The 10,728-nt window shown below is 38.7% G+C and overlaps 1 protein-coding gene across 1 annotated transcript; it reads right to left on the bottom strand.

The window, feature by feature from the left end:
• Nucleotides 1-9,126: 9,126 nt before the first annotated feature.
• Nucleotides 9,127-10,295, bottom strand: LOC126495661 (zinc finger protein 431-like). Its single transcript, XM_050133256.1, has 3 exons — nt 10,275-10,295; nt 9,366-9,492; nt 9,127-9,191 (listed from the first exon to the last, which is right to left on the bottom strand). Exons 1-3 carry the CDS (start codon nt 10,293-10,295, stop codon nt 9,127-9,129), a joined length of 213 nt encoding a protein of 70 aa, XP_049989213.1.
• Nucleotides 10,296-10,728: the final 433 nt, after the last annotated feature.

Here is a 10,728-nt window from a genome sequence, read left to right on the forward strand (position 1 = left end):
TCTCCTGTTCAACAGGTGGAAGGATGCACTGTCTACTAAAAAATACAGATTTTAGAACACAAAAGATGATGTTAATTCTGTGCCTCCAGGCTGACATCAGGAGAACTTAAGGCACGTTTTACCTGGTTGTACAGACTCTTCAGACATCAAGTGAAAACAACTCAGGAACCAGATCACAAACAAATGATATATTTATCTCCTGCCAGAAGACAGGATGATGACTCCATAGCATTAGGATTTTTATCTTAGAAATTCGGGTCAAAGTCCTGGGAAATGAATAACAATAAAAAGTGTAGTCTGCATGGTAAGTTGAATACTTAGAGTGAATGGGGTCAGGAAGAATGCTTTTATGAGCACTATGGTGAGCCAGGATATCTGCCTCAGTAGGAAGGTGAAAAAAAACATCCTTGCATTATTCCAGGTTTTCTACCCTGAAGACGACTGGTACAATGAAACTTCCCATGTTTCTAGAAAGTGGATTTATGAGAATATCACAGAGACCGTGGTCCAGTTATTCCAACAATGACTGTCTACCAATGGAAAGCCAAAGAATCCAGTAGTCTTTTGGTCCATAAGTCTGGATGTCTCAACAGGTTTTCGGTATACTTGAGAATTATCAAGAAGCAGGTTCTAAAGATATTAAAGGAATAACTTTGGTAGCCAGAGCTATGGCAAACAGGCAAATAGAGAGAGGTTTTTCTTCTTCAACATCCCTATATAAGTAAGGTGTGATCCAGATTATAGATAGATCTTTTTGTTTCATTGATTATTTCCTTGTTTGTTTGTTTTTGTTTTTTTTTTTGTTTTGTTGACACCCTATTTATCTGGATCATATTCTCTACACCAGGTTGGTTGCAAACTCAGAAAATAAAACTGCTACTGCTACCTGAGTGCCGAGATTAAAGATGTGCACAACTATCAAGCTGGTTAATTGGATCTTATCACATCAAAAGATCATGGTTAAAAATGGGTCTTCCCATTTCAAGACTTTTAATAAGAAAAACCTTTTCTAGGTGTACCCAGCTATTTGGGTTTTAGTTAAATCCAGAGGTATTCACTTTGACTACCTAGAATAGCCATCACAGCAGCCAATACAGAAGAAATGAGAAAGGCTTCTTAACTCAAGTGACAAGGAGATCATGGATAGTATTTCCAAATCAATGCTTTTCCTAAACAAAGAAAGCATGGGGATTTTATTTAGGGAGTCTGGACATGTTTCTGTGGAGTTCTCCCTAATTCCTGAGCATCTTTGGTTAACAAATCCACTTCTGAACACAACATGATCACAATGTAAAAGCAAAGACATTTAGGGACATTTATCTCAAAGTCATGCAGGAACATATGTAATCTTTAAACATAATGGAAAGGTACAGAGTTGAATGAGGAACTTCTTAAGGTCAGGGAGCAAGAACAAAGCAGCCCAATTAATATTAGCTGACATGCTTTTCTTGTTAGGATTGGTTAATTATCAAAAGTAGTGATTAATTTTAAATAACCACTTTTAGCTTCAATCTCCCAATATAAAAATCTATTGAAGAATGGATATGCACACTAAAGATTTAAAGTAGAGCTGACTGATTCTATTTGATTTCTTTAATATTTACCATAAGATTACCTCTCAAGAACGGTAATAAAGTATTTGGTCCTTTCTTTGTAAGTGCAAAATGCAGCCTGCCAGTGAAAGACATGATGGAGAAGAATATCTTGTTTGCCTACAGGGTTAAACTATAATATAAGTTCCTTTGGTATGAATGTATGAGGGCACTTAGGATATTTTTCACCTGTAATAAGAAAATGTTTAATCATGTAAGGGATATGGAAACATGCTTTTACCTGTATTCATTATAATCATTCACTTAAAGGATACAAGGTAAATACATTGTAATTCCTATATTGCTTGAAAACTTTGCTGGATTATATAAGCTGTAGAGAACAGTATTCAGTAAAATTTTATGCTGGAGGGGGGTTATCAGATATCTGTGTTTTTCTGGGTGTAGTTAGCTTCCTTGAGTTGAGGTTTTCCTTCTAGTACTTTCTGTATGGCTGGGTTTGTGGATACATATTGTTTAAATCGTTTTTTTTTTTTTTTTTTTTTTTTTTTTCCATTTATGGTGAATGAAAGCTTGGCTGGGTATAGTAGTCTGGGCTTGCATCCATGGTCTCTTAGTTTTTGCAGTACATCTATCNTTTTTGTCCTGGAATATCTGTTTTCTCCATTGATGGTGAATGAAAGCTTTGCTGGGTTTAGTAGTCTGGGCTTGCATCCAAAGTCTCTTAGTGTCTGCAGCACATCTATGCAGGACTGTCTGGCTTTCATGGTTTCCATTGAGAAGTCAGGTGTAATTCTGATAGGTTTCCCTTTATATGTTACTTGAACTTTTTCCCTTGCAGCTCTTAATATTCGCTCTTTACTCTGTATGTTTTGGTTTTGATTATTTTATGGATTTTTTGATCCAGTCTATTTGGTGTTCTGTAAGCTTCTTGTACCTTCATAGGAATATCCTTCTTTAGGTTGGGAAAAATTTTCTTCTATAATTTTGTTGAATATATTTTCTGGGCCTTTGAGCTGTAATTCTTCTCCTTCTTCTATCCCTATTATTCTTAGGTTTGGTCTTTTCACGGTATCCCAGATTTCCTGGATGTTTTGTGTTAAGAATTTGTTGGATTTGTTGTGGTTTCCTACCTGGGACATGGCTGCCTTTATGGCCTGCCATGGTCTCGAGATCTGCTCCTCCAGCAACTTGGGGATCCACAGCATTTTTACTTAAACCATAACAATGGTGCTGTTACTTGGGCAAACTCTCCACATTCCTTCTGGCCTGCAGGTGGGCTGGCTTGGGATGTGTGGGACCCTGGGCTTGGGAACCATGTTTCTTTACAACAGCTCTCCATCCCATCTGCCTGAGCAAAGTTTCTACACACACCACTTGCTTCAGTTGGTGAGTTTCCTCCATTCTTGTCAGCTTAACTCTTTCTCTGAACCCAAGGAATTGACTAGTGGGCTTCTGGCAAGCTCCTGGTATTCCTAGAAATGGGGGCACAGCCCCCAACCATCATCTTCACAGCTATAGTTGAGCCCTTCACTGATATTATCTCTAGATTGCTTCCCTTAGTTAAAATTGTTTGGATGACCTGGGGTCAGTCATCCTGCCACTGAAGGACAAGGGTCTCTCAGGTTTTTCTTTCTCCTTTTCTCTTTTTCTTTTTTCCCCCAATGCTGTGAAAGGCCACACAGAGTGGCCTCTGGCATCTCTGGCTTCTGAGCCACCCTGACCAGAGTCAGTCAGGCTTTAGTATCCTGGCTGTAGGCAGAGGACACTCTCCTACAATCCATGCAGTATTCACAGGGAGACGTCTTCTTATAGGCCTTGCGGTATCACTGCTTTCACAGGTTTACATGGTTTTGGCTATGGTTAGCAAGCAATCAATGCCCATCAATTCAGCCTCATACTCGGATGGATGCTTTTTAGAGGCCCTAAAACCCTAGGTCTTAATGCCCTACTTCTTCAGCTCCCACCCTCACTCTGCTGGTGTCCCAACAGCTCCACTTTTGCAGGAGCTTTCTAACTACTGTCAGCACACAGGCAAATTGGAGGCGTTTTCTCAAATTGCCCCTACCACCACTACTGCTGCCAACAAGATTGCTCGGATCCATGAGATGGCTGTTTTCACAGGTTTTTTTTTTCTTTTTCCTTTTCAAGACAGGGTTTCTCTGTAGCTTTTAAGAGCCTGTCCTGGGACATGCTCTGTAAGCTGGCCTTGAACTCACAGAGAGCCACCAGCCTCTGCCTCCTGAGGGCTGGGATTAAAGGCAGGCACCACCACTGCCAGGCAGAGGTGGCTGTTTTCAATTCCAGCCTTTTGCTTCCCATTCTGGCATGTGGCATGGATGCTCGGCAACAGGGCATATCATGCCTCTAGGTCTCTCTTATTAGTTAACTTGAAATCCCTTCAACTCATAAATTGTGGCTCTTCCATACAACATGTGACCACTCCCATTTTGACTGAGGTCAAGGTGACTTTGCCACCATCTTGGTTGAGAGCCAGGTCAGGTGGCCAACTTCTGCCATTCTGAGGTGTTTCATACCTGGTTCCCCAGTGTTAACTCTTTTACATGGGTGACCTTATAGCCATCTTAACTGAGGTTAGGTGACTTCACTGCCAACTTACCTGAGAGCCAGGTCAGATGACCAAGTCCCATCATCTTTACTGAGGTATCCCCAGTTTACTTATGTTTTTGTCTCTAAATTCCTCTTGATGACTCTGTTGCATGTGTGTTTTGTGCAGTGGCATGCCTTTGGTAGGACCCACAAAGAGCATCCACTTAGTCCAATTCCTGTTCACTGTGTATGTGTGTGTGTGTGTGTGTGTGCATACATGTGACTTAAACGCACCTGTTTACTGTTAAATATTATAATTGTTTGTTCATTGCATCTCATTTCAGACTATAAAAAAATTAAGTCTCATGTTTTAAACTAATATGTACTTTTAAGTTTCTTACAAAAATACTTTATATTTAATCCAACCCTCATTTAAAATTAATTAAGATGTTCTCTATATTGTCAGTTCTGCCATTAACCTTCTACTGCAAGCAGGTTTGTCTTCTTTCCATCATTTTATGAGTGTAAGTCATACCAGTCAAGTTAAGAACCAGTACAGTCAAGCTCAGACTCAGCTCTCCAGGATAATTCTATATTGTAGTTACACCTGATAAACAGCCCTCAACTGCTCAGAGATCTGGGGAATATTTCATTTAAATATTTAATTATAAAAAACTTTTTATAACACAAAGAGACAGTTTGGCTCCTAGTAGTACTCTACTTTCTCCAAAGAAGACAGAAGATAAATGGGCACAGAACTACATCCTTCTGCAATTCTCTTCAACTGCCAAGCACTGACCACTGGGAAAAACTGCCTTTCATCAGAACAGAAGATCACCAGACAGTGGAAAGAATCACTGGAATCAACAGCCTCACTGCTCAGGTCAAGGTAGGCTTGTCTTTCTACATATTTCTAATCCCACAGGATCTTCTGGAGCCTGGCAGGCCCTGTGCCAAATAGCAAAAGGCAAATAACCTTCAGCGACCATGGTGGACCCTGAGAAGTAGATCTAGGTGCCAACCACGTAAGTTCTCTTTCATTTTTTATATAAAGATTACTATGAAGAGTAAAACTTTACCATACTCATTACACATCTTCTCTGGCCAGACTATGGTGTCACACACCTTTCATCCCTAAACTTGAAAGGAATAGACAGGCACTTCAAGGCCAGCATGGTCAATGAATAATTTCCAGGACAGACTCCAATACTACAAATAAATCCTGTCTAGGAAATTTTTTAAAAAGTTTCTCAGCAGCCAGGGACAGAAGCCCCTGCAGAATGACCAGAAAGTTAAGGGGGTTGAGGAATGTCTGTATTCCCTTTCTGGGGCTTTTGCCAGCTGGTCAGAAACACACTCACCCCTCCAATGGGTCTTCTGGTACAGGATCAGGGCCCCTTGCTGGCCATGGACCTCACAGACAAAAAGGCTAGCTTGCTGTGTGCAGGGTTAGTGAAACAAAGGAACTCCTGCCCAGTTTCACTTACCACCCCGTCCCAGCCCCAAAACAGGCTGAGCTGGGGGATCTTATGACCCCGCAGAAGGGAAGGGGTGCAAATGGATGGAAACAGAAAACACTATCCTGAGTGAGGTAACCCATACCCAAAAAGATGGATATGGTACATACTCACCCATAAGTGGATTCTAGCCATAAAGGATATTGAGCCTATAATTCATGATCCTAGAGAAGCTAAATAAGGTGAACCCAAAGAAAAACATACAGTTATCCTCCTGGATATCTAAAGTAGACAAGATCGCCAGGCAAAAATTGGGAGCTTGGGGGTAGGGGTGGGGGTAAGGGGAGATGGGGAGAGAGAAGGGAGAAGGGGAAAATGGGAAGAGCTTGGGGGAATGGGATGGTTGGGATGAAGGGTGGATATGGGAGTAAGGAAGTAGATATCTTAATTAAGGGAGCCATTTTAGGGTTGGCAAGAGACTTGACTCTAGAGGGGTTCCCAGGTATCCAAGGAGATGTCCCCAGCTTGTTCGTTGGGCAGCTGAGGAGAGGGTGCCTGAAATGGCCTTATCCTATAGCCACACTGATGAATATCTTGCATATCACCATAGAACCTTCATCTGGTGATGGATGGAGATAGAGACAGAGACCCACATTGGAGCACTGGACTGAGCTTTCAAGGTACAAATGAGGAGCAGGATGGAGAACATGAGCAAGGAAGTCAGTACTGTGAGGGGTGTGCCCACCCACTGACATGGTGGGGTTGATCTAATGGGAGCTCACCAAGGCCAGCTGGAGCATGTGATCAAACCGGACTCTCTGAATGTGGCTGACAATGAGGGCTGACTGAGAAGCCAAGGACAATGGCACTGGGTTTTTATTCTACTGCATGTACAGGCTTTGTGGGAGCTTAGTCTGCTTGCATGCTCACCTTCCTAGACCTGGATGGAGGGGAGAGGACCTTGGACTTCCCACAGGGCAGGAAACCCTGACTGCTCTTATGACTGGAGAGGGAGGGGGATGGAGGTGGGGGAGGAGGAAGGAAATGAAAGGAGGTGGAAATTTTTTAATAACAAAAAAAGAAAGGAAAAAAAAGTTTCTCAGCAGTGTGATTCTTTCTCATGATTTTAAAAGTGATAACACATACAAAGGTTTTACAACATTGGCTAAATTTGTATTGTTTCTATTAAGTATGTGTTCTTTCATGGATGTAAAGACTTCTGTGACATACAAAGCCTTAACTACATTGATTATATTGATAAGGTTTCTCTACAGTATGTGTTCTTTTCTGATGTTGGAGAACACTGACATATAAAATGACTTTACTGTATTTATTACATTGATAAGAATTCTCTCCAATATGTTTTCTTTCATGCATTTGGAGTTTAGAGCATCATAAAAAACCTTTATCACATTGATTGCATTAAAGAGCTTCTTCGTCTATGTGTTCATTTATGTCTGTGAAGCTCACAATGAATTGCAAAGCCTTACTGCATTGATTACATTAATAAGACTTCTCTCCATCACGTGTTTTTTTTTATTATTTTGGTTCCTACTAAGTTGTGAAAAAACTTTACCACATTGATTACATTCATAGGTTTTATCTTCAGTATATGTTCTTTTGTGAAGTTAGACTACTGACCTATGAAATGGCTTTACCACATTGATTATATTCATAGTGTTTTTCTCTAGTATGTGTTCTTTTCTGTATCTGGAGTTGAGAGTGACTTAAAAAAGCTTTATCACATTGATTACATACAAAGGGCTTCTCTGCAGTATGTGTTCTGTTATGTCTGTGAAGCTCACCATGACTTGCAAAAGCTTTATCACATTGATTACATTGATAAGGTTTCTCTCTAGTATGTATTCTTTGATGTACTCGGAGATTACAATTCTGTGAAAAGGCTTTATCACATTGATTACATTTGTAGGGTTTCTCGCCAGTATGTGTTCTTTTGTGTATTTGGAGTTTATAGTTTTGTGAAAAAGCTTTATCACATTGATAACATTCAAAACTATGTCTTCTTTTATGTTTTTGAAGCTGAACATGACTGACAAGAGCTTTACTGCATTGATTACATTCAATGGGTTTCCTTATAGCATGTGTTCTTTTAAGTATCTGGGGATGATTGGGACATGTAGACACTTCATCATATTGAATACCTTCATATGGTTTCTGTCCTGCAGGAATTTTTTCACATCCTTGAAGATGACTGCAACATGAAAAGGCTTTAACACATTGAGTATATTCACAGGGTTTCTTTCCATTATGGCTTCTTTCATACCTGCAAAGAGAATTGGCAGAGGAAAAGCTTTCCACATGCATTAAACAGATGAATCTTAATATCTGTATGAATTAGTTTTATTATTTTGTCTAATTGTAAAGAATACTCAGATTTTAAGTTTTGTATTCATGGTACACTACTTCATTAAGTAGTGTTTTGTGTCTTTGAAGAACCTATAATAATAAGAGCCTTTATTTCATGCCCACATTTATGGAATCTTTTCATATGATTTTTTTAATATTTGAAAGGAACTGGAGCAACTCAGTTTTAAATAAACATTACCATATGTATTACATTGTTATGTTATTTTATAGTGCAATACATAATACATAAGTAAGTGTGCCAGGACTAACAAAAGTAACTAAACAGTCCAAAATTCATAGGACTGATTTTCATTGTGAGTATGTTGATGTCTTCCAAATGAAGTTGGAAAAGCAATTAAATATAAACTAGTATCATATTCAAAAAGTCTAATCAATGTTGGAATATCAAATATCTTTTATATCTTCTCATTATTCTAAGAGAGATCCAGTCATTTTTCCATATCCCTATGGTCACTTGTTTGTATCCAGAGTGACATATGATATTCTTATTAAAGGAAGAACAAATAAAAGATTTCTCCACTGAATTCACACAGTTTGACTTTCTATTCCTCACAAATATGTGGTACAGAGATTAAGATTTCTTCACAAGAGGTTTTTTAAGTCTCATAAACTAACCCTTCCAGTACGGTCAGCAAAGTAACAAATATATGAATGACACTAGTGTTACTGCAGACCTTTTATTCCTTAGACAGTTTTGGATATATAATTATCATCTAGTCAACCTGTATACCTTGTTCAGTTTCAGAGTGCTATAAAACTAAATGAATTGGCAGTTCTACAGCATAGTTCCCATGGGGCTATGACTCAAATGGTGGTATAAGATAAGTCATTGTTTACTTGTCTTGGTTTTTAGAGGAAAGCCCTAAAAATAGATTAGCTACCTAATAAGCAAGCATATGATTTGGTGAGAAATTAATAATCATCAATATATGTTAAGCTTATTAATACTGTTGCTTTTCTTTACCTCTTCTGGGACAAATTTTTTCAGAGACAAATTCATATCAAGCTGCATATAAAAATTACCTTCCATAGCCGGGTGGTGGTAGCACACGCCTTTAATCCCAGCACTCGGGAGGCAGAGGTAGGAGGATCTCCATGAGTTTGAAGCCAGCCTGGTCTACAAAGGGAGTTCCAGGACAGGCTCCAAAAGCTACAGAGAAACCCTGTCTCAGAAAAAAAAATTACCTTCCATGTCTTCTAGCACTTTGACAATGTTCTTCAAAATTATGGTTTTCCCAACTGTAGCCTAAAATATAGTTCCAGAAAATGTATGATATATTATTGGAAATTGTTCAAAATTTAATATCTTAAGTTATTTACCTCATTCTTACACTTTCTCAATCAAATACACAAGAGTATCAATAACCAAGACACAGTTGTCCTCTTAATTTAAAATGTGAAGGAAAATTCACAGTCTTACCTATAGAAGTGAGGTTTCTGTACGTCTCCAGCATCACATCTTTGTAGAGACTCTTCTGAGAAGGATTGAGCAAGGCCCACTCATCTAAAGTGAAGTCAATGTGCACATCATCATAGGTCACTGCATTCTAGAATAATCCAAACAATGATAAAATACTGTGTGATTCTGCCATTGTAACTGGATACTTCTTTCAAATAATATATTCATATAATTTTGATGCTTCCCTCATTTCTTCCATGATGAAGGCATTATAATGGAAGCACCAAGTCACATTAGAAGGAAAATGAATTGGAAGGAGTTTCACATGTGCCATTTCTGGGCCCTTTAAATAGGATACAGCCTTGAAGAAGAAGTGCCAGTGAACACACATACAGAGAGAGAGATATGCAAACAGATAAATGCTACTGAGAATTCATCAGAGAAATAGTATGGACAATTATTATCTAGAAAAGAGATAGGAAACTTGGGTATATTTTCTCATGCCTTTAATACCAGCACTCAATGTAAAAGCAGATGAATTAAATTGAGTTGGGTGCCAATCAAAACCTATGCAGTGAGTACAGGTAAGCCAGAGTTACAAATAATAAAACATCTTCTCCACTCAAAAAACATCATTCAAACAAAAAAAAAAGTAAAAAGAAATCAGATGTTTTTACTGAGGTTCCTACAAAAAGTTTTGTATTAACTCTAGATTTGCATTCATGTTCCAGAACCTGCAATGGCCCAGTTTAAACTGTAACATAATAAGATCTTGCTAAAAGGGAGTGCATGTTTAAACAGTTACAAATGGTCCAAAAAACATCAGCACTATAAATGTTGATTATAAATGACATAGGGCAGGAGAGATGGCTCAGAAATTAAAAGGTCTTGCTGGTCTGCAGATAGGAAGGGTCAATTCCCAGTACTTACATCAGGCTTATAACTATCCATTACTTCAACTTCGTGGGTTCTGAGGCCTCTTATGACTACTCTGAGTAACATGCACACATACGGTACATACCCATGAATGAAGGCAAAAACTCTTATTCATTCAATAGAATTGAAACAAAAATAACAGGCAGGTAGAATGTTATACACCTGTAATGATGAAGAAGGCACAGGTTTTAATGTCATGGATACTGTTATCCTCAGCAAGAGAATGATACTCTCCACCAAACTTCAAAATTCAAGGTATAGGTGAAGTTCAGCATACCAAAATATAATTTAAATGTACAAAAATCTATATTCCAGGCTCATTAGCCAATATTAAATACATAAAAACAAATATGTTGTTCCACCATTCATCCCTCTGTTGTGGATCTCTGAGTTCAGGTCAGCATGGTCTCAGGAGCTCCTTTCAGAACAGCCAGAGATACACAGAAAA

The sequence above is a fragment of the Alexandromys fortis genome, unplaced genomic scaffold (assembly GCF_014885135.2).
Source record: "Alexandromys fortis isolate MF-2015 unplaced genomic scaffold, M_Fortis_MF-2015_v1.1 scaffold_535, whole genome shotgun sequence".
Taxonomy (NCBI): Eukaryota; Metazoa; Chordata; class Mammalia; order Rodentia; family Cricetidae; genus Alexandromys; species Alexandromys fortis.

What these genes read in the sequence shown, in the direction of transcription:
- LOC126495661 (XM_050133256.1), bottom strand. Translation starts at nt 10,295, where the DNA reads ATGGATAGTTATAAGCCTGAT. An exon ending in TGGATAGTTATAAGCCTGAT is followed by an intron (nt 9,493 to 10,274) that starts GTAAGTACTGGG and finishes GGATTATTCTAG; the next exon opens with AATGCAGTGACCTATGATGA. An exon ending in CAGAAACCTCACTTCTATAG is followed by an intron (nt 9,192 to 9,365) that starts GTAAGACTGTGA and finishes ACTATATTTTAG; the next exon opens with GCTACAGTTGGGAAAACCAT.